Genomic DNA, 25,613 nt, shown 5'->3' with positions numbered 1-25,613 from the left:
ACGCTACAGTTACAGTAAACTAAAAAGCACAACACGCTTAAACTGTAATAAAGTGATAATCGGTTCAAATGGTTCAAATGGCTCTGAGCACTATGCGAGTTAACTTCTGAGGTCACCAGTCGCCTAGAACTTAGAACTAATTAAACCTAACTAACCTAAGGACATCACACACAACCATGCCCGAGGCAGGATTCGAACCTGCGACCGTAGCGGTCACGCGGTTCCAGACTGAAGCTCCTAGAACCGCACGGCCACACCGGCCGGCTGATAATCGGTAAAATTTATCTTTCGATGAGTTGTGGAGCTAACGTCCACGTATCGTAGACGTAGAATAACACAATCGAAGTTCATTGAACGTAGTAGTACCAGAGACGAAGCAAATGAAAACTAGGAAAAGCAAGATTTTTTTCTAACAGCACTCTGAAACCGACGCTGTCAGAAAATTATTTATAGCACTGATGGATCCAAGACAACATTTAACGATTATACGGCGAGCACTTACTAATAAACTTACTAATAAACACTTAACTAAACTTACTTGACTAAAGTTACTTAACTAAACTTACTAATAAACACTTAACAAAACTTACTAATAAACACACCACAGATTTTGCAGTAGCGTAGGTTTTAAATCACGGAAGATACGAAACGAATGAAAACTCTACAAAGCACGATATTTACACTAATAAACCAAAACATAGTGACCATTGCCCTCTTCGTTGGACGCCACCTGGTGGCGTTTCGGACACGTGACGCGGTGACAAAAGTATTTAAGCAGAGCAGGCACGGAAGGAGGGTGACCTTAGCGAAGATGTAGGCTGCAAATCGGGAAATCCATTGAGATAAGCGACTTTGACAAATGGCAGATTATTATTATTGTGAAGAGCCTTTGAAGGAGTGTCTCGAAAACGGCGAAGCCGATCGGAAGTTCACGTGCTACTGTCGTGAGCATCTACGGAAAAAGGTAGGACAGTGGAACTCCACTAGGCGCTAAGTGGTTGGGCATCCAGGACTCTTCAAGAACGTGGAGTTCGGAGGCTTGTCTGCTCTGTAAAATAGGATAGATGGTGATCTGTGGGATCTCTACTGAAAGAGGAAGAATGCTGGTGCACGCACAAGTGTTTCGTAGCAATCGATTTGTTGGACATTGTTGAACATGGAGCTCCGCAGCCAGACCATCCGTACGTGTTCACGTGTTGACCCAACGACATCGACAACTGCGGTTGCAGTAGGCACAGGACCATCGGGATTCGACCTTCGATCAATGTAGACGTGTCGCTCTTCAGGTGAATATCATTTTTGCTACACTAAGTCGAGGGTCGTTTGCACGAACGCCGTCATCGGGGTGAACTGGGGCTCGAAACGTGCTGAGCGCCACAGGCTGATGGGAGCAGTATGTTGCTACGGGAGACGTTCTCCACAGCTTGCATAGGACCTGTGGTAGCAATCGAAGACACGATGACAGCTGCGAACCACCTGCATCCCTTCGTGCTTGGTACCTTCCCCGACGGCGCCGTCATCTTTCAGCAGTGTATACAGGGTGAGGCAGCTATGTCATAACACCTCTTGTATCTGCCCAATCGTAATAGATAGAAAGATGCCGTTTGGACAGTGAATTGCAGCGACAGGGGCTACTCGAATACATCACATTTCATGTTTGTGCTATTTTTTATTACAGATATATGAGGCCATCTTTGTTTTTTTTAAAAATGGAACCCTATGTTAAATTTTAGCGTAACATGATGGGCTTAAAAAGATGGTTTCAAATATGTGTATATCATAATATTTAGGCGAATAGTTTTTGAGACACAGATATGTTCTCATATCGTGTTCGACCTTCGAAGCGGCGTTGTCCAATATGACCTTTCCTGTTGACCACTGAGGAACTTAACAGGCAAGGCGTTGTTTTCCTTCGAAGCGGCGTTGTCCAGTGCGACCTTTCCTGCTGTGTAGAGTACAAGGTAAACGTCGCGAGTCCGTCCATACACAAACACGCCCATTTACCCCACAATAGTAACACAAACTGCGATATTTTGCGCAAAAATTAACTGATGATGTCGCGCAAATATTATTCAGTTATTTGACAACTGTGATACCAAAGTAGTAGACAACATACAGTATGGAAATACTACAAGATGTTAATACATTTTAAGTGACAGAAATACAAATGTAAATGAGGAGGCCCTTATTGGTCATAATTATTTCGTACATATTTGTTTCCATTTGAAAATATTTACTACTGATCACAATGCGGAGCAAATACACAAAAAGATGCAAAATGCATACCGGTACTGTACATGATACAAAACTTTACTGAAGCATGTGGTCAAAATGCTTCCCCTCTGCTCCAATGCACATTTCTAGTCGCCGTTCGAATGATTTATGAACGGCTGCGAGGGTGTCACGTGAGATATCAGCACACGTTTCCATGATACGTTGCTTCATATCGTCTGGCGTAGTTGGTATTTGAGCATACACTTTATGTTTGATTTCTCCCCACAGAAAAAAATCAAGAGGGGTCAGATCAGGAGACCGGGCTGGCCGCTTCACTCCAGCACGTCGTCCTATCCAACAGTCAGGGAACTTTTCATTTAAGAGCTCTGTAGCCACACGGGGAGAGTGAGCAGGACAGCCGTCATGTTGGAACCACATGCACTGACGCGTAGTTAGTGGTACCTCTTCCATCAGAATGGCAGAACGTTTCGCAGAAACTGCGCATAGTTATACCATTTAGTATACCCGGAATGACGTACCGCCCCACAATAACATTTCCGACGATGCCGCACCACACGTTAACATTCCAGGGTTGCTGATGCTGTACCTGTCGAAGCCAGTGAAGGTTCTCTATTGACCAGTAATGCATATAATGCAAATTCACATTACCGTGGTTGGTGAAAGTTGCTTCATCAGAAAAAAGCACCCGTTGAAGAAACGTTGGATCATCTTGTGGGCGCTGCAGAGCAAACCGGCAAAATTTCTGGCGCCGTTCAAAATCCACACCGGAGAGTGCTTGATGTGATGTGAAACGGATAAATCTATGCCGGTGCAATACGCGTAGAACACATCTCTGACTTATACCACATTCCGAGGCGATACGTCGCGGCAAAACAGTAGGGTTCGCCGCGCAGGATTAGCCGTGCGGTCTAAGGCGCTGCAGTTATGGACTGTGCGGCTGGTCCCGGCGGAGGTTCGAGTCCTCCCTCGGGCATGGGTGTGTGTGTTTGTCCTTAGGATAATTTAGGTTGAGTAGTGTGTAAGCTTAGGGACTGATGACCTTAGCAGTTAAGTCCCATAAGATTTCACACACATTTGAACATTTGAACAGTAGGGTTCAAATGGCTCTGAGCACTATGGGACTTAACATCTGTGGTCATCAGTCCCATAGAACTTAGAACTACTTAAACCTAACTAACCTAAGGACATCACACACATACATGCCCGAGGCAGGATTCGAACCTGCGACCGTAGCGGAAACAGTAGGGTCGTTACGCGCCAACGCTAGAACGCCCTCTTCATGTACCTCGCCAATTGCAGTTTTCTGCCTTGTCCTCTGTACGGCGTTACGTGATCCCGATTCAAGTAGTTTTTTGCAAATACGTGCAAGAAGCTGGCGCGTAGGACGCTCATGATCAGGATATAGCTCTCCATATCGCTTTATTGCTCTAACAGCATTTCTTCTGCTTTCACCATACACTAGAAGCATATCTAACTTTTCTTCGTTGGTGTACATGTCTGCTCCAAGAAACTGTGACGGAAATGCGATGTCTCATTACCCCAGCAGCACATTTATACCCTTCTCTCCAGCTACCTCGTGCGTCACCTTGTGGTGTTATCGAGAAGGATTTTCTCTGCCTCGTGATGACTGGGTGTTGTGTGCTGTCCTTAGGTTAGTTAGGTTTAAGTAGTTCTAAGTTCTAGGGGACTGATGACCATAGATGTTAAGTCCCATAGTGCTCAGAGCCATTTGAACCATTATCGAGAAGCAGGAAAACAACGCCTTGCCTGTTAAGTTCCTCAGTGGTCAACAGGAAAGGTCATATTGGACAACGCCGCTTCGAAGGACGAACACTATATGAGAACATATCTGTGTCTCAAAAACTATTCGCCTAAATATTATGATAAACACATATTTGAAACCGTCTTTTTAAGCCTATCATGTTACGCTAAAATTTAACCTAGAGTTCCATTTAAAAAAAACAAACAAAGATGGCCTCATATATCTGTAATAAAAAAAAAATAGCACAAACATGAAATGTGATGGATTCGAGTAGCCCCTGTCCATGCAATTCACTGTCCAAATGCCATCTTTGTATCTATTACGGTTGGGTAGATACAAGGTGTGTTATGACTTAGCTGCCTCACCCTGTATATGCGTAATTGTCCGTGTCTCAGAGCCAGAGCCTTGCTACAGTGGTTTGAGGAGCAGTATAGTTAACTCACGTTGATATCTCAGCTACCAAATCCGCCTATTGTAAATCCTATGGAACCCACCCAGGGTGACATCACCGCTTATGCAAATCGGCGACCCGTTATTTACACGAATTACATGACCAGCGCCTAGACATCTAGTGCCACATACCTCCACAAGCCATCAACAAACTGTCGGATCCCTGATATCCAGAATCAGTGACGTATTTCATTCCAGAGACGGACTAACAATTATGTTTTGGCTCATCGGTGTATAACAACACTATAAAACGAGGCACAATCCGTTAATTATGGTAGAAGTGCACTGTATCGAAAAGTATGTTTTTCCGTTTTGTCAAGTGGATAGTGTTACATTTTTGAGCATTTAAAGCAAGCTGGCAAAATTTGCGCCTCTTTGAAATATTATTTAGCCCTTAAGTCGCGAGGTGACTTTTATGTAATGTATACCATAAGGTAGGGTCTCTAGGACCCCTATGTTTAAACCGAGATATAATGCAAAAATCATTTGAAATTGTCAATTTATGCTATATAACATTTATTTTTACTATTATTGAAATGTTGTATAAAATACTTCTAGTTTATTTTATTACACTAAAAAAAGGCTGCAGAATTTTACTATTTATCACACAAACGCACATAATTTTGTATGGTTCTTTTAAATAGTACACATAAATAGACTGGTAGAGTACTGAATTTTACATTCCGAAAAATCGTACAATCTCTGTAGCAAATAAATTTGCAAATAAAACTAAATTCCAGGGTATAAATTTGCGCATAAAAACTCCACCAGATACGTACAAAAAAAGTCTGTCAAATTGATATTCATTGCTGGGAACTACATTTTTCTTATCACCACTCAGAACACATTAGATTTTTGACAGACACTGTAAGTATTTCATTGAATAGACAGACAGATCCCCATCACAAGTTTCTTCGTCTGAATGATACTCTTGTTCGATAGCAGAACTCTGATCACTGCCTAATGTAAAATCGTCGTCTTTTTCGTTTATTTCTTGATCTATATCACTAACACTTTCCTCCACAGACCGATTAACAATTTCGTCAAACTCGGTAAAGTTAAAAATGACACATTCGTGCCAATACATTTTGAGCTGTACGGTACCGTATTGGAGAAAACAGGTACGTAGTTCACGAGTCGCGGTCTAGGAGATTCCAATAGTTATCAATAACACGTGTCAACAATAAACGAAGAAGGCGATAACGCAACCAACAACAAATCATCGTAGGCTTGGCAATTTAAGGGGGATCGGGGGAGTATAGAAGCATTCCACCAAAACTTTCCTTGGAGAGCGCTCTGAGAGACCACACCTCATGAGTTAAGAGCTAGATCTGACTGAATATTAGCGCAGCTTTCTACAGACAGCACTTTGTAATGGTACTTGAATTACGCAACAATTACGGCACCTCAACTCAACCTCTCGATACCAGCAATATTCTACTGTGTTTCTGTAAAGTAGTTAACATATTTCTGAGACAACATTCAGATTTGATTTGATTGATGTAGAGGTACTTTGATACATCGATATGTTTATAATGCAATGATATTATTCTTATGTGTATTGTTTCTTTTGCCACTATGATACTTGTCGTACTTGTAACTCTTGATTTTTGGGCGCGCAAGCGATTATTAGTTAGTTGTTAGAGAGTCGGACCTTGAAAAGGTCAAGTCTTGGACGTCATGTTGGGAAGACGCACAACGTAGTCAGCTTATAAAATGTGAACTTTTACAGTGAGGAAGATGTTTTCAAGTATGTTTTGTATTGTGAAGTGATGTTTCGCGTGTTACGTGATATTGCAATGAAAGCAATTAAAAGGAAGTGTAACTTAAATTCGGAGTGCTGATTATTTTTTTACATCACCATTGTGCTAACTTTGAAAGGTTTAATCTTCAAGAATTGTTTGTGAAGTGCATCTACAAAACTTTTGAATATAGCAGAATAAAACCTAGGCCTCTTTGCTTCCGAGCTTGGAATCATCACCACCTAGATTTTCGATGATTGAGCCATGATTTTACAACGAGACCAGCGTGGGAAACACGAAAAGATGAGTGCCTAGTTTATTCATTATTACATGAAATGACATTATTAACTGTGCTCTAATGACACCTGCCACATAATAACTTTGTTGTTGCCCGAAAATGCAGTATTTAGCAACGTGAGAAACACCACAATCATTATTAAATTTTGACCTTTGTTGTGGTAGGGTTGTTAGAACTTTATTATAGATAACTGCGCCATTTGCGAAAAGTCTGGGACTATAGTTAGTATTTTCTGCAAGGTCATCATAATGAATCACGAACTGCAACAGGTGCAATTATTTTCACCGGGAGACACCGGAAGTTACCTCTGCATCTCTCAGTGGTATTCTGTCCAAGATAATATGCTGTGTCTCGCTACCAGAAACGCTCACTCCTGTCACAAATTTCCCTTCATACCCCAGATTAGAGATTAGATTAATACTAGTTCCATGGATCATGAATACGATATTTCCTAATGATGTGGAACGAGTCGAATTTTCCAATACATGACATAATTAGGTTAATTTAACAACATACTTAAGTTAATATAACAACTTTATTTTATTGTATTTTTTTTTGTTTTTCTTTATTTTTTATTTTTATTTTTTTATTTTTTTTCCTTTTTTTTCTTAATTTATATCTAAAAATTCCTCTATGGAGTAGAAGGAGTTGTCAATCAGAAATTCTTTTAATTTCTTCTTAAATACTTGTTGGTTATCTGTCAGACTTTTGATACTATTTGGTAAGTGACCAAAGACTTTAGTGCCAGTATAATTCACCCCTTTCTGTGGCAAAGTTAGATTTAATCTTGAATAGTGAAGATCATCCTTTCTCCTAGTATTGTAGTTATGCACACTGCTATTACTTTTGAATTGGGTTTGGTTGTTAATAACAAATTTCATAAGAGAGTATATATACTGAGAAGCTACTGTGAATATCCCTAGATCCTTAAATAAATGTCTGCAGGATGATCTTGGGTGGACTCCAGCTATTATTCTGATTACACGCTTTTGTGCAATAAATACTTTATTCCTCAGTGATGAATTACCCCAAAATATGATGCCATATGAAAGCAATGAGTGAAAATAGGCTTAGTAAGCTAATTTACTAAGATGTTTATCACCAAAATTTGCAATGACCCTTATTGCATAAGTAGCTGAACTCAAACGTTTCAGCAGATCATCAATGTGTTTCTTCCAATTTAATCTCTCATCAATGGACACACCTAAAAATTTGCAATATTCTACCTTAGCTATATGCTTCTGATTAAGGTCTATATTTATTAATGGCGTCATACCATTCACTGTACGGAACTGTATGTACTGTGTCTTATCAAAATTCAGTGAGAGTCCGTTTACAAGGAACCACTTAGTAATTTTCTGAAAGACAGTATTGACAATTTCATCAGTTAATTCTTGTTTGTCAGGTGTGATTACTATACTTGTATCATTAGCAAAGAGAACTAACTTTGCCTCTTCATGAATATAGAATGGCAAGTCATTAATATATAATAAGAACAACAAAGGACCCAAGACTGACCCTTGTGGAACCCCATTCTTGATAGTTCCCCAGTTTGAGGAATGTGCTGATCTTTGCATGTTACGAGAAGTACTTATTTCAACTTTCTGCACTCTTCCAGTTAGGTACAAATTAAACCGTTTGTGCACTGTCCCACTCATGCCACAATACTTGAGCTTGTCTAGCAGAATTTCATGATTTACACAATCAAAAGCCTTTGAGAGATCACAAAATCCCAATCCCATACGATCGTACTTTTGATAAGTCTAGATGTTCAACCATTTAAGGTAGTGCTCTGCAGCAATGGTTGTCTGACTTGCTGGTGGGACACACCATGTCACACCAGTGTCTGCAGATGAGTCACTGCTCAAGATAGTGTGCTGCAGCGGTGGTTGTATTGCACTCCCCTGGGGTATACACAACGCACCAATCTCTGTGGATGAGTCAGCACCAAGAGAGTGTGCTCTGCCCCGTGTTGTTGTTGTGGTCTTCAGTCCTGAGACTGGTTTGATGCAGCTCTCCATGCTACTCTATCCCGTGCAAGCTTCTTCATCTCCCAGTACTTACTGCAATCTACAATCTTCTGAATCTGCTTAGTGTATTCATCTCTTGGTCTCCCTCTACGATTTTTACCCTCCACGCTGCCCTCCAATGCTAAATTTGTGATCTCTTGATGCCTCAGAACATGTCCTACCAACTGGTCCCTTCTTCTTGTCAAGTTGTGCCACAAACTCCTCTTCTCCCCAATTCTATTCAATACCTCCTCATTAGTTATGTGATCTACCCATCTAATCTTCAGAATTCTTCTGTAGCACCACATTTCGAAAGCTTCTATTCTCTTCTTGTCCAAACTATTTACCGTCCATGTTTCCCTTCCATAGATGGCTACACTCCATACAAATACTTTCAGAAACGACTTCCTGACACTTAAATCTATACTCGATGTTAACAAATTTTTCTTCTTCAGAAACGCTTTCCTTGCCATTGCTAGTCTACATTTTATATCCTCTCTACTTCGACCATCATCAGTTATTTTGCTCCCCAAATAGCAAAACTCCTTTACTACTTTAAGTGTCTCATTTCCTAATCTAATTCCCTCAGCATCACCCGACTTAATTCGACTACATTCCATTATCACCGTTGTGCTTTTGTTGATGTTCATCTTATATCCTCCTTTCAAGACACTGTCCATTCCGTTCAACTGCTCTTCCAAGTCCTTTGCTGTCTCTGACAGAATTACAATGTCATCGGCGAACCTCAAAGTGTTTATTTCTTCTCCATGTATTTTAATACCTACTCCGAATTTTTCTTTTGTTTCCTTTACTGCTTGCTCAATATATAGATTGAATAACATCGGGGAGAGCTACAACCCTGTCTCACTCCCTTCCCAACCACTGCTTCCCTTTCACGCCCCTCGACTCTTATAACTGCCATCTGGTGTCTGTACAAATTGTAAATAGCCTTTCTCTCCCTGTATTTTACCCCTGCCACCTTTAGAATTTGAAAGAGAGTATTCCAATCAACATTGTCAAAAGCTTTTTCTAAGTCTACAAATGCTAGAAATGTAGGTTTGCCTTTTCTTAAACTTTCTTCAAAGATAAGTCGTAAGGTTAGTATTGCCTCACGTGTTCCAACATTCCTACGGCATCCAAACTGATCTTCCCCGAGGTCAGCTTCTACCAGTTTTTCCATTCGTCTGTAACGAATTCGCGTTAGTATTTTGCAGCCGTGACTTATTAAACAGAAGGTTCGGTAATTTTCACATCTGTCAGCACCTGCTTTCTTTGGGATTGGAATTATTATATTCTTCTTGAAGTCTGAGGGTATTTCGCCTATCTCATACGTCTTGCTCACCAGATGGTGGAGTTTTGTCAGGACTGGCTCTGCCAAGGCGGTCAGTAGTTCTAATGGAATGTTGTCTACTCCCGGGGCCTTGTTTCGACTCAGTTCTTTCAGTGCTCTGTCAAACTCTTCACGCAGTATCGTATCTCCCATTTCACCTTCATCTACATCCTCTTCCATTTCCATAATATTGTCCTGAAGTACATCGCCCCTATATAGACCCTCTATATAATCCTTTCACCTTTCTGCTTTCCCTTCTTTGCTTAGAACTAGGTTTCCATCTGAGCTCTTGATATTGATACAAGTGGATCTCTTTTCTGCAAAGGCTTCTGTAATTTTACTGTAGGCAGTATCTATCTTACCCCTAGTGAGATAAGCCTTACATTTGTCCTCTAGCCATCCCTGCTTAGCCATTTTGCACTTCCTGTCGATCTCATTTTTGAGACGTTTGTATTCCTTTTTGCCTGCTTCATTTACTGCATTTTTATATTTTCTCTTTTCATCAATTAAATTCAATATTTCTTCTGTTACCCAAGGATTTCTACTAGCCTTCGTCTTTTTACCTACTTGATCCTCTGCTGCCTTCACTACTTCATCCCTTCTGCCCCGTATGTCTGGATATTTTCAGTGCAATTCCATATCTTTCCCAAGCTTACCAGCACTCAGCCCCACATCCGCTCGGCCAGTTGGACCAGCTGCCTCACCTGTGGCCCAGCCTGGCGGCGGTGAGCGTCTGCCCGTCCAGCCTCCAGGTGAACTGCGGGGGTGGGCTGCCCGCGGCCGAGCAGCGCAGAGACACGGGGGGTCCCGGGCTCAGCGCCTGCTCGATGAACGTCGACTGCAGCTCCGGCACCGTATCTGCTGGCAGAAGGTCTCCATTAATTGTCAAAATGTGACCTCACCAACTAAACTGGACTAAATATTAGCACAATGGGCGCTTTGGATGATGATGATGATGATGATGTTTGGATTGTGGGGCGCTCAACTGCGCGGTTATCAGCGCCAGTACAAATTCCCGACCTTTGCTCAGTCCGATCTCGCCACTTTCATGAATGGTGATGAAATGATGAGGACGACACAAACACCCAGTCACCTCGAGGCAGGTGGGCGCTTTGGAGCGCTGTAGGTGGTGTAGAGCTGGTAGCAAGCTGTAGTGTGCCACTCTACCGCTGACGTCATGGCAGTGAAGTGATACTAATGCACAGGGTACCCCACAAAAGAGTTACTGTTTGAAGTTTAATAACTGAGGCGGTATTAATGATAACTTCATCCAGTTTTTATTACGTGGGGCGGACAATAAGAAACGGAACATATTATTTTTCTGAAAGCGAGTTGGTTTTATTCAGGATTCCAATACACCGTATTATTTCCCACTCTTTTATCTACAAAACCGTATTCTTCAACATAATATCCGTTCAGTGCGACTACCTCACGCCACCTTACTACGAGAGCCTGTATGCCTACATGGTAGCACTCTACTAGGCGACGTCGGAGCCAACATCTTACTGCGTCAATAATCTCCCCCTCATCCTCAGACTGCTTCCCACGGAGTATGTCCTTCATTGGGCCAAACAGATGGAAGTCGGAAGGTGCGAGATCTGGGCTGTAGGGTGGATGAGGAAGAACATTCCAAAAATGTCTCTCAGCACTATGGGACTTAACATTTGAGGTCATCAGTCCCCTAGAACTTAGAACTACTTGAACCTAACTAACCTAAGGACATCACACACATCCATACCCGGGGCAGCATTCGAGCCTGCGACCGTAGGGATCGCGTGGTTCCAGTCTGAAGCGCCTAGAACCGCCCGGCCACCGCAGCCGGCAAGAACACTCCAATGCAGTTTTGTGAGTTCCTCTCGGGTGTACAGATTTGTGTGACGACTTGCGTTGTCAAGGGGGAGGAGAAGTTGTTTGCACGTTTTCGACGACGTACACGCTGAAGTCGTTTCTTCAATTTCCTGAGGTTAGCAAAATACACTTTACAGTTGATAGTTGCACCATGAGGGAGAGCATCAAACAGAATAGCCCCTTCAATGTCCTAGAAAACAACTGAAGTGACTCTACCGCATTAGGTTACGGATTTAAACTTCTTCTTCGAAGGAGAAGTGGTGCTGCGTCATTCCATACAGTGCCGTTTTGCTTCCGGTTCGAAGTGATGAACCCATGTTTCATCGTCTGTGACGATGTTCGACAAAAAAAAATGTCATGACCAGCCTCGTAACGCGCAAGCAGTTCAGTACAGTCGGTCCTTCGTTGCTCGTTATGCTCTTCTGTTAGACGGCGAGGAAAGCAGTGCGCACACACCTTCGAGTATCAAAACTGGTGGACGAATGTGTAAGCACTGCCAACAGAGACGTGCAGTTCCGGAGGGAGTTTTTCGATTGCGATGCGACTATCGCCTCGAATGAGACCGTCACGACATTTCAGTAGTCACAGCTGTGTGCGGCCGAAGGGTACGCGGGAGATCAGACAGAAATGCACGACCCTTTTGCGATGATGGCAGATGCCTCGCCCAACCGTTCATGGTGCTTTTGTTCGCAAACAGATGTCCGTAGACATTCTGCACACTCCTATGAATATCTGCGATGCTCTGGTTTTAAGCCAAAAGAAACGCACCTAACAGGAATTGGCCGAGAAAAAAAATGTGTTGCATTACTTATTGACCTCCCGTCGTATATTGTACTGTCATGACGAGTGTGTTTAGCCATTCTTTGGTTTAAGCACTATGGGACTTAACATCTGAGGTCATCAGTCCCCTAGACATAGAACTACTTAAACCTAACTAACCTAAGGACATCACACACATCCATGCCCGAGGCAGGAATCGAACCTGCAACCGCAGCAGCTGTGCGGTTCCGGAATGATGCGCCTAGAACCGCTCGGCCACAGCGGCCGATCGCCATTCTTTCGTTTTTTTTTTTTTCAGTCGTCAGTAATTACATTTAAACAGAATGGCTGGACCTTGCTCTTGGAACAACGAAAGTTGATGTTATTGGAAATGAGAAAACATGAAAACAGTACAGAGACGATGACAGACGGAGCCTGACACTGCGCTACTGGCGCGTGTAACAATAACGAAAATTCGCGACAAATTTGAGCGTGCTGTGGAGAAGGGATCGTGTCAGGAACAAATCTATAGCGGACGAAACAGGAGTGTACGCAATGGTACAAGCTTTCACCAGATTCCCAAAGAAGTCCATACGGCAAGCTGCGCTTGAATCAAATGTAAACAAATCAACTTTCCACCGCATTCTCAAGCAAGCAAAGCTGAGCACCTGTATTCCTAGGCTGCTTCAAGCGATGAATGAAGACGATCCGGATATGTGTCTCGAATTTTATGAATGGATTTGCTATAATGAATATTATTGATTGGTCTGATAAGGTGACATTCAACTTGAATGGAACCGTCAATCCACATAACTGTGTGTATTGGGCAAGAGATATTCCACATGTTAGGTAATCCTCATGTTACGGAAGAACGAGCAGTTAATCTTAGTGAGTTTTCAGTACGGTGTCATATGTCAGAGGACTTTAAGGGGCACTCTTTTTTGAAGGAACAGTGACAAGTAAAGTATGTTGCAATGTTGCAGCAATGACTTATATCAGCAGTTCACCAACTGTATCGAGACGAAGAGTTTTTTTTTTCCTTACAAGACGGTGCACCGTCACATTACCATCGTGACGTGCGGCAATTTCTGCATGAAAAATTTGTTGGGAGGTGGATAGGCCGGCGAGGAAGTGTTGAGTCTCCACCCAGATCTCCCCATCTAACGCAGTTAGACATCTTTCTCTGGAGAATTCTGAAGGACACTGTACACGTCACAGAGCCACGTATGCTGGATAATACGAGAGAAACGATTGTTACTGCCTGTGAATTCGCTCCAATGGAAACCGTAGCACATGTGCGTCGATCTGTTCCATAGCGCTGCAGACGCTGTGTTGCTGCCGATGGAGGACATTTTGAACATCTCCATCAGTAAAAAAGTCATTAGTAATGTAGGGGCCATTTAATGACTAGAAAAAATTGAAATTTTTATTCGATTGCAGTCTTTCTCGGCGTATTCCACTGATGAATTCTTCTCGGGTTATGAGCCGAGTGGTGGCGTCGTCTTGTCGCAACGTTTCTGACGAATTCAGAAGATGATGGGTACTGAACTCATTGAAACGTTGCGACAAGACGACGCCACCACTCGGCTGATAATCCGAGAAGAATTCAAAGTTTTTGTTATTTTTCTTCGCGTTATTAAAGTTCAAGCTGCGTAAACGCCTTTGTGCGATACCTTGTACGTAGGGACTTCAGGAAGTATGTTACACTTGTCGTCCCACGCTAAGATCATTGTGCAACGAGAGCGGCGCATTGTCAGAAGAGAGTACAATGTTCCGGGTTTCCTGAAGATTCAGCTCTGCTGTGATATGAATAACAAGTGCAACACAGTGTGCAAGTGAAATTACGCTGCAGCTGGCAACGTACTCCAGAGCTGAAGTGAGCGGGACAGAAAGATTCTTGTCGGAAAAAATAAATTGCACACAGATTCACCGTGAAATTTTGGCGTGTATAGACCACACGCAATGTCGTGGCCAGCTGTAGAGAGATGGTGTCAACAATTTGACCAAGACTGCACAGGCATGGGAGATGCTGATCGGGGAGGAAGGCTGTCGACATTGACCACAGATGACAGTGTCCAGGCAATAGAAGAACTGATCCGCAGCAATCGCAGAGCGATTATCTGGAAACTGCTCAGTAGATACGCATCTCCGTAGGCAGGGTACATCATATAGTCCGAGATCGTCTTCGGTATCGGAAATTGTGCTCGCTGGGATTCTCTAACGCTGTCACCCGTACACAAAGGTGTAAGGTTTATGGCGTCTCTGGACTTCCTTGAGCATTACTTCGTAGAAGGCAATGACTTCTCAAGGCGTATAACTAGCCGCGATGAGACATGGGTTCAACATTTCGCACCTGCAAGAGAGAGAGCGTGTATGGAATGGAGAAACATCTCGCCTCAGTGGAAGGTCATTGCCACCGTTTTCTTCAGTTGCGAAGGAGTTGCCTACACAGAGTTTACAGCAAATGGCAGAACCATTTATGCTGATTCGTGCTGCGCATCACTGGCATCGATCCAGAAAGAACAAGAGGTGTGCAAAGGTAAACAAAGGCGTTGCTCTCCTGCACAACAATTCAACAAGACGAACGATGCGGACAAGACAAGCGTTCCATGAAAGTTTCCGAAGGGAGATCTGGAAGCATCGGCCATAAGGTTCAGGTCTTGCACCATTCGATTTACATATTTTGGGCAAGCTGAAAGAATATCTGGGTGGAGTTTGACAGAGCACTGAAAGACCTGAGTCGAAACAAGGCCCCGGGAGTAGACAACATTCCCTTAGAACTACTGATGGCCTTGGGAGAGCCAGTCATGACAAAACTCCACCATCTGGTGAGCAAGATGTATGAGACAGGCGGAATATCCTCAGACTTCAAGAAGAATATAATAATTCCAATCGCAAAGAAAGCAGGTGTTGACAGATGTGAAAATCACCAAACTATCAGTTTAATAAGTCACAGCTGCAAAATACTAACACAAATTCTTTACAGACGAATGGAAAAACTGGTAGAAGCCGACCTCGGGGAAGATCAGTTTGGATTTCATAAAAATTGTGGAACATGTGAGGCAATATTGACCCCACAACTTATCTTAGAAGAAAGATTAAGAAAAGGCAAACCTACGTTTCTAGGATTTGTAGACTTAGAGAAAGCTTTTGACAACGTTAACTGGAATACTCTCTTTCAAATTCTGAAGGTGGCAGGGGTAAAATACAAGGAGCGAAAGGCTATTTACAATTTGTACAGAAACCAGATGGCAGTTATAAGAGTCGAGGGGCATGAAAGGGAAGCAGTGGTTGGGAAAGGAGTGAGACAGGGTTGTAGCCTCTCCCCGATGTTATTCAATCTATATATTGAGCAAGCAGTAAAGGAAACAAAAGAAAAATTCGGAGTAGGTATTAAAATTCATGGGGAAGAAGTAAAAACTTTGAGGTTCGCCGATGACATTGTAATTCTGTCAGAGACAGCAAAGGACTTGGAAGAGCAGTTGAACGGAATGGACAGTGTCTTGAAAGGAGGATATAAGATGAACATCAACAAAAGCAAAACGAGGATAATGGAATGTAGTCAAATTAAATCGGGTGATGCTGAGGGGATTAGATTAGGAAATGAGACACTTAAAGTAGTAAAGGAGTTTTGCTATTTAGGGAGTAAAATAACTGATGATGGTCGAAGTAGAGAGGATATAAAATGTAGACTGGCAATGGCAAGGAAAGCGTTTCTGAAGAAGAGAAATTTGTTAACATCTAGTATAGATTTAAGTGTCAGGAAGTCGTTTCTGATAGTATTTGTATGGAGTGCAGCCATGTATGAAAGTGAAACATGGGCGATAAATAGTTTGGACAAGAAGAGAATAGAAGCTTTCGAAATGTGGTGCTACAGAAGAATGCTGAAGATAAGGTGGGTAGATCACGTAACTAATGAGGAGGTATTGAATAGGATTGGGGAGAAGAGAAGTTTGTGGCACAACTTGACTAGAAGAAGGGATCGGTTGGTAGGACATGTTTTGAGGCATCAAGGGATCACAAATTTAGCATTGGAGGGCGGCGTGGAGGGTAAAAATCGTAGAGGGAGACCAAGAGATCAATACACTAAGCAGATTCAGAAGGATGTAGGTTGCAGTAGGTACTGGGAGATGAAGAAGCTTGCACAGGATAGAGTAGCATGGAGAGCTGCATCAAACCAGTCTCAGGACTGAAGACCACAACAACAACAGTAGTTGATGCTCTGCGTCTTCAGTTGAAACCGCCGAAAAAGGAATTGCTACTCTCGGTAAACGCAGGCCTATCTCAACCATTTTCCGAGCGAACATTGTGAAGGGAATTGCATTCAATGGACTGATACCTAGCGAAAGGCCGTTATCACAGGACACATAAGGCTGCACGTCTTCAGTGGATCGAAGAATACAAAAACTGGACAGTAGCTGACTGACTGAGTGCAGTGTTGTCCAAGTCAGACTACGCCCTTTTCCAGCTGATTCAGGAAGTTGAGTGCACCGACTTTTCAATGAGGCCTTTAACATGCAGTATCTGGAGGGTATAGTTTAGGCCAGAGGGGGCACTGTGATATTTTTGATCCTGTTTATGAACCATGACTTGGGTCCTGCTATTTGGCAACGGTGGCAATGAACAAGAATATTTATATCAACTTTTTGATAACCAAATGCTGAATATGCTGTGGACGCTCCCGCGTTCGAAGAAGAACCGCACCTTTATTTACATGGCTGGATGCATACATTCCTGGGCTGATGAACATCCAGGTGCCATATTGCATAGCTACTGCCCCACTATATCAGTCGAATTTTATCACACAGAAAATGTCTGAGACTATTTGGAACAGTGGGTAATATACCCGACAATTTGGTAGGTCTACGGTATCTAAATCATCAATGAGTGGCCTCAGCCGGATGTAAAAAAAAAAAAAAAACTGTGGACTCTCTTTATCGCCGAAATATGGCCTTTACTAAGGTACATAAAATGTCTCCGCAGTTGCGAATACGGGCAACCTTCAGCTGTATAATGAAATGAAAAAATGATCGTATGGCATTTATTGGCCGGGATATTTCTTTCGGCGTTCGGCCGCCGTGTTGCAAGTCTTTTTAGTTGACGCCACTTCGGCGACTTGCGTGTCAATGGTGATGATAATGATGATGAAGGACACACAACACCCAGTCCCCTGCCGGGAATCGAACCCGGGCCGCCTTGCGTGGTAGGAGGTAACGCTACGGAGGCGGACAGCTGTATAATGGAGTGACGACAATATAAATCTGTCCAGAACGGGGCACGAACCCGGATTTCCCACTTTACATCCATTAGCCGATTAGCTCCAATTCTGGCATGATGTCTGAACTTGTTTTGCTTCTTTATACCATATTTGTACAATACACTGCATGCATCTTATTGTTGACACTGGCAAATGATGCGATAGCTATAACCTTCTGAAGACGGGGGCTCTAAGTGCCTGTATTCGGGTAAAAAATGAAATTTCTTTTATGTGTCTGGTAGCTGACTATTACGACATATAATTATAACTCTGTCAAGACAATAAGGAAATTTTGTTGCAGCACTGTATCACTAATGTTTCCTGGCGTAAACTGGACCGCTTACTCTCACTCCATACTCGGTCTGCTGTTCATAATGCGACCCAGCTTCCCGGTTCACAACAGAACTTATATTAAATTTTCATCGGGCATTACTTCATTCTAGGTAACAGCATAACCCGCAAAATGTCTGAAGTTACTGTTAATATTGTCTGCCAAGTCGTTAACATACAACACAAACAACAAGGAACGCAACGCACTTCCCTGGGGCACGTCTGAAGCTACGATGTCTGTCGATGGCTCTTCACCCAAGGTAACATGCTGAGATCTCCCAACCAGGAAATCCTCAATTCAGTCACAAATTTTGTCTCGTTGTTGTTGTTGTTGTTGTTGTTGTGGTCTTCAGTCCTGAGACTGGTTTGATGCAGCTCTCCATGCTACTCTATCCTGTGCAAGCTTCTTCATCTCCCAGTACCTACTGCAACCTACATCCTTCTGAATCTGCTTAGTGTATTGATCTCTTGGTCTCCCTCTACGATTTTTACCCTCCACGCTGCCCTCCAATGCTAAATTTGTGATCCCTTGATGCCTCAAAACATGTCCTACCAACCGATCCCTTCTTCTAGTCAAGTTGTGCCACAAACGTCTCTTCTCCCCAATCCTATTCAATACCTCCTCATTAGTTACGTGATCTACCCACCTTATCTTCAGCATTCTTCTGTAGCACCACATTTCGAAAGCTTCTATTCTCTTCTTGCCCAAACTATTTACCGTCCATGTTTCACTTCCATACATGGCTACACTCCATACAAATACTTTCAGAAATGACTTCCTGACACTTAAATCTATACTCTATGTTAACAAATTTCTCTTCTTCAGAAACGCTTTCCTTGCCATTGCCAGTCTACATTTTATATCCTCTCTACTTCGAACATCATCAGTTATTTTGCTCCCCAAATAGCGAAACTCCTTTACTACTTTAAGTGTCTCATTTCCTAATCTAATACCCTCAACATCACCCGACTTAATTCGACTACATTCCATTATCCTCGTTTTGCTTTTGTTGATGTTCATCTTATATCCTCCTTTCAAGACACCATCCATTCCGTTCAACTGCTCTTCCAAGTCCTTTGCTGTCTCTGACAGAATTACAATGTCATCGGCAAACCTCAAAGTTTTTATTTCTTCTCCATGGATTTTAATACCTACTCCGAATTTTTCTTTTGTTTCCTTTACTGCTTGCTCAATAGACAGACTGAATAACATCGGGGAGAGGCTACAACCCTGTCTCACTCCCTTCCCAACCACTGCTTCCCTTTCATGTCCCTCGACTCTTATAACTGCCATCTGGTTTCTGTACAAATTGTAAATAGCCTTTCGCTCCCTGTATTTTACCGCTGCCACCTTTAGAATTTGAAAGAGAGTATTCCAGTTAATTTTGTCTCATACGGTTCATAATAGCGCTTTCGTTACCAAGCGAGGGCGTTTTACTGAGTCACTCTTTTCGCAAGGGAAGAAACAGGTCTACTGAATCTACTTGACTACTCTTGTGAGTATTTTTGTTTTGTCGTTCTGACTACCCCGATATACCGCTTTCAGGGCGTTATCTGAGAAACTCACGAGTTGGGAATCGCATGACCGACTTTAAAAAAAAAAAAAAGTGAAATGACACAGTGAACGTCTGACGATGTTGTACACACCAGACTTAGTTATGGTGTGCTTTGGGGCAGTTTATGACAGCAGATACTATACAGAATTGTCCATATCTTTACGATAAGAAATAAACGGATGTGAGTACCTCAGTATAATGAAGGAATGGTCTAAAATGTGTATTTTAAGCTGTACTTCTGCGGTGTGTAACTGAACGATACATATGAAGCTCGTGTTTCTTAAGTGCTTATGTGTCATAACAAACAAAAATGGTTCAATTGGCTCTGAGCACTATGCGACTTAACTTCTGAGGTCATCAGTCGCCTAGAACTTAGAACTAATTAAGCCGAACTAACCTAAGGACATAACACACATCCATGCCCGGGGCAGGATTCGAACCTGCGACCGTAGCGGTCTCTCGGTTCCAGACTGTAGCGCCTAGAACCGCACGGCCACTCCGGCCGGCCATAACAAACAGATGGCTACCCCAGAGACGATTGTAGGCCCACTCTGTCTCTGATGTGTTTGCGTTGGATTGTTTGACTGTTTACAGTTCACTGCTTATACTGTTTCCGACATCGTGAAATACCTCGGAGGATACGATCTATTTACACATAGCCGTCATGTATACAGGAAATATGGTTGCTGTGCAACACATGTGACTCTTTACTGACACGAAGTAATGAGTGCCATCGCCAAGAGATCTTGCTTCCATATTTGTAGATCCAGAAACCTTTCAACACCTTTGCTCAAAAGTAGCTTCTGATCAAATCGTGTGTCTATGGATTATCGTCGCAGTCGTGCGACTGGATTCTTGATTACTGTCAGAAAAGTCATAGCTCGTAGTAACCGACGGAAAATCATCTAGTAGAAAAGGAGTGATATCTGGCGTTCCCAAGGAAGTCTTATAGACACTCTGCCGTTCCTCATCTCATAAAATATTCAGGAGATAATACGAACAGCCTTCTTAGAGTCTCTGCACATGATGCTGTCATTTACCGTCTAATGAAGTCATAAGAAGATCAAAACGAATTGCAAAATGATGTAGACCAGATATCGGTAAGATGCGAAAAGTAACAATTGACAATAAACAATAAGAAGTGTGAGGACCTCTAAAAAAGAACCCGTTAAATCTCCATTACGCGGTAATATACACAAACATATGACTTGTCCGGTCAACTAAATTGCTAGACAACTACGAACAACTTAAATTTTAAAACATAGAAAATGTTATGGAAAGACAAAGCAAAGACTTTCCTTTATTAGCAGAACACTTAGATGCAACAAACGTGCTAAAAAGACTGCCTGGACTGCACTTGCGTATCTTCTCTGAAGTACTACCGCGCAGTATAGGGTCATTACCAGATATGACAGACGGACTGTCCAATCGAAAAGTGCGAAGAAGGGGAGCTTGTTTTGTATTATCGCGAAACAAGGGAGGGAATGTTAAGCATATGATACGCGAGTTGGGGTGGCAACCATTAAAACAATGGCACTTTCTGTTGCGGCGGCATCCTTTTACGAAATTTCAATCATCTAATTTCTCCTCCGAATGCAAAAATATCTTCTTAACTCGCGCCTGCACAAAGAGAAATGACCATCGTAATAAACGAAGAGAAATTAGAGTTCGTACGGAAAGGTTTAGGTTTTCATTCTTCCCACGTGTTATGCGGGAATGGATCGACCGAGAAGCAGCCTGAAAGTGGTTCTGTGGACACTCTGCCAAGCACTTAACTGTGAGCTGCAGTGTATAGTATAATAAAATGATGGAATAGGTGATAATAAAATGTTGAAATGCGTGGCTTTTTAAAATGTATTGGATTAATGAGATTAATTTTTCGGCATCAACGACAAGCACAATAAGCTGAGCTATGCCTGGAAATAAGTTCGTGTTAGTTCATATTATTTTGCAGGGCGAAGTAGTTTCTTTCTCCGCTGTAGATTTGTGCTTACCATTCTTTATAATGCTACGTTTGGTCGCCGTGTTCACCTTTGAAGTCTTGACCGTGTTCCCATTAAGCTTATCAGATCTTCGTAATTTTCCAAAGTACACAGGTGGCCTTCAGTTTTTGTAATTATCGTACTATTTGAAATAACAACTCACACGACATTTCTGTTAATAAAACAATACTATATTTTTCTAAATGGTGCACGTATGAAATATATACTCCTCACTTATTCATAGCGACTCCAAAATGGCGGTCTACAATTACTCGCCTAAAATGGCGTGCTTCTCACTCGTTCACTAGCTGAGCGCGAATCCTTCCTTCCTCTCACTGGTACAAGAAAATCTCCTCTGTTTTTTAACAACTGAAAATCAAAAATACCTGACGGTAGGCATGGGCTCTATGATGGGCTACCGCTTCATCTTTTCTCTTTGCCTTTAAAGAAGACGAAAACATAAAAGAAATGCAAAAGGTTTATCACAAGCGTTGCATGTAGATCTAAATATAGATCTGATGTAGATTGTCGAAGACTGAGCATTACACGTTACAGGAGCTTGCAGACGTACATTTTAATTCTGCTCATCATGTTTTGGTAGAGGAACTGTGTTGTGAATACCTATATTGTACTCACAGGCTGCCACCTGCGACACGATACTAAAAGTACAGGCGTGTACCGCGGGTTGCCGCAGCTGAGAGCCGCAAACTACGCTGCCCCCAGACGATCGTAGGCAAGGAGCTCTCAGCACTCTGTGCAAAATTCTGCCAGGCAGCTTCCTCTTTCATTTCTTTCCCCAGTCCGTATTCACCTACTATTTTCTCTTCTCTTCCTTTTCCTGCTATCAAATTCAAATTCCGGTCAGCCATGACTATAAATTTTCGTCACCATTAACTATCTGCATAATTTCTTTGGTATCATCATATTTTTACCTGCAGAATATTTTACCAAAGAGGATACCATCATCATTTACCATACAGTAGAGCTGCAAGCCCTCGGGAAAAATTACAGCTGTCGTTTCTTCTTGCTTTCAGTCGTTCGCAGTACCAGCACAACAAGGCCGTTTTGGTTGATGTTACAAGGCCGGATCAGTCAATCGTACAGACCGTTGCCTCTGCAACTACTGAAAAGGCTGCCGCATTTCTTCAGGAACCCCCACCCCCTGCCCCCTCTTTTATGGTTGTACCAGTAGTATGCGGGTCAATTTATTTGCCGTGTGCAAACGTTGCAGAGAGTGAAGGGCGCTCAGAGAATTTGAACAGACAAGAAATTTTGTACTGGAAGAACGTCTCACCTGCTCCAATGCCCGCAAGATCGCATGTACGAGGGACGTTTGAAAATTCCGTGCGAAGTCCGAGAGATGGCACCTCCGGCGCGTATCGAGGTCATGTTTAGTTAGTAGCATCTTTGGAAAGAACGCACACTAAGTTTCAGCCATATTGGTTTGTTTCTTTGTGTTTGGCATTCGTGTGATTCAAGGAAGTCGAGTGATTGTCAAAAAATGGACGAAAAAGAATTGCGTGTGGTGATTAAACATCACTTTATGAAAGGCAAAATGCCTCAGGAGACTAAAGAGAAGCTTGATAAACATTACGGTGAGTCTGCACCTTCGATTAGAACAGTTTATAACTGTTTTCAAAATTTTCGGAGTGGCCATATGGGCGCAAGTAATGCTGAACGTTCTGGACGCCCTGTGGAGGTTACGACTCCAGAAATCATTGATAAAATCCATGATACGGTGATGAATGACAGAAGAGTTAAGGAGCGTGAGATTGCTAGTGCTGTGGGCATCTCGAATGAACGGGTACATAATATTTTGCATAAACATTTGGACATGAGAAATCTATCCGCAAGATGGGTTGCGCGATTGCTCACACTTGACCAAAAACGGAATCGTGTGAAGTGTTGCAAGAACGGTTTGCAGCTGTTCAGGAAGAATCCGCAGGACTTTAAGAGTCGTTTCGTCACTGTGGATGAAACATGGATACATTACTATACTCCTGAGACCAAACAACTATCTAAACAATGGGTTACCATGGGAGAAACTGCACCAAAGCTGGCAAAGACCACTTCTTCGACCGGAAAGGTTATGGCGATTGTCTTTTGGGATTCGCAAGGGATAATCTTCATCGACTATCTGGGAAAGGGTAAAACTATTACAGGTGCATATCATTCATCGTTATTGGACCATTTGAAAACCGAGCTGCAAGAAAAGCGTCGGCGATTGGACAGCAAAAAAGTCGTTTTCCATCACGACAATGCACCAGCACACACCTCAGCAGTTGTGATCGCAAAATTAATGGAAATAGGATTCCAACTAGTTTCAAATTCCACCTATTCTTCAGACTTGGCTCCCTCGGACTACTGTTTGTTCCGCAATTTAAAGAAATGGCTGGCGGGACAAAGATTTTATTCAAATGAGGAGGTGATTGCAGCAACTAATAGCTATTTTGCAGACTTGGACAATTCCTATTATTCGGAAGGGATCAACAAATTAGAACAGCGTTGGACGAAGAGTATAAGTCTAAAAGGAGACTATGTCGAAAAATAAAAAATGTTTACCCCAAACACGTAAGTAGTTTTTATTTTTGCACGGACTTTTCAAACGCCCCTCGTAATTCTGCGTCGAAGGCAGTAAATTCTTGAGGACACGATCGGGGAAAGCGACAGAGCAACCAATAGTGTCCTACAGCTTAGACCCACCCGTAAAGACAACTACGTAGTTGTTGTGCTCATAAAAAATGTTACAAAACATCGCATTAGAAACAGAAGCAGGAGTATAATCTCTCCTGTGTTGCAGTGAATCTAAAATACGCTGGGTCTGTGTAGCAGCCAGGGCGGCAGACTGTTAAAGCCCTGGATGTGGGGTTGTATTTGCTCCATAAGGAGTGACTCCAGCACACGCTGCACACGAATCCCAAGCGGCGCTGTGGTTCTTAGAGGGTTGGAGAAAAACTTTTCCAGAGGTGGATAAGGAACAATATGGTATGCGGGTGAAGTCGGAGCTGCGAGGAACTTACACGCCTGACGCACCACGAGGAGCTGCCGCCGGATGGTGAGTGGCGGTTCACCGGCCTCAGCATGGAGACTTGGTATGGGACTGGTCCTATAAGTACCCGTGACCAGCCGAATCCCTTCCTGTTGGACAGTGTCAATGATCTTCAAATGAGAAGGCCTCGCCGATCCATACACTGTGCACTCATAGTCCAGCCGCGACCACAAGAAACGCCTATAAGACTGCTGCAGACGCGCCTTGTCCGTTCCCCAAGAGTTGTGGCTAAGGTACTTGATGATGTTCTGGGCCTTCAGGGTTCTGTCTCTCAGGTCGGGCAACCACGGCAATTTACAGTCGAAAACGAGGCGCAGAAATCTCACTGAGTCTCTGAAATGTACGATAGTGTCCCTCACATGTAAGACAGCTAAATCATAAATACGACGAGAACGATTAAAATGAACACACACAGACACACACAGACACAGACACACAGACACACACACACACACACACACACACACACACACACACACACACACACACTTATCTGCTGAAAACTGAAACCCCTTCTTTGCATCCCACTCTTTTAACCTGCGCAATGTAAGGTGAAACTGACGACTTGCTGTTACAATACTGGAGGAGGAACTGAAAACAGCAAAACTGTCCACAAATAAGGAGCATTGTACAGGACTCCTTACCGTAGACGTGATACTGCTTATAGCTATGGCAAGGAGGGTTGCTATTACTGTTAATTTTACTTCGTAAACGGTCGCTGACCACGCAGCCATGTTCAAGACTTAAAGAGGGTAGTACTTAAAACACTGCCCTGAGAGACACCACTCTCCTGCTCAACATGATCATATAGCGAGTCCTATAAAGTCGATGAGACAGGTAAGACTGTATGAAGTTGGGAAGGAGGCCACGAAAGACCCATTGATGCAGTTGTGCGAGAATACAGTGTCGCCAAGTACTATTGTACACCTTACTAATATCGAAGACTATGCCCATACAGTGATGTTTACGTAAGAAAGCCAGCTGAATAGCCGCCTCTAGCAGGGTC

At 42.8% G+C, this 25,613-nt stretch overlaps 1 protein-coding gene across 1 annotated transcript in view; it reads right to left on the bottom strand.

Annotated features, from left to right (window-relative positions):
• Window positions 1–25,613, bottom strand: part of LOC126257285 (Down syndrome cell adhesion molecule-like protein Dscam2) — a 587,314-nt gene that overhangs the window by 258,554 nt on the left and 303,147 nt on the right. Inside the window, exon 8 of the mRNA XM_049955551.1 lies at window positions 10,531–10,684. Coding sequence (XP_049811508.1) covers window positions 10,531–10,684 — 154 coding nt within the window. The remainder of the gene's footprint in view (window positions 1–10,530; window positions 10,685–25,613) is intronic.

The sequence above is a fragment of the Schistocerca nitens genome, chromosome 1 (assembly GCF_023898315.1).
Source record: "Schistocerca nitens isolate TAMUIC-IGC-003100 chromosome 1, iqSchNite1.1, whole genome shotgun sequence".
NCBI lineage: Eukaryota > Metazoa > Arthropoda > Insecta > Orthoptera > Acrididae > Schistocerca > Schistocerca nitens.
This window is presented reverse-complemented; position numbering and strand designations above follow the sequence as displayed.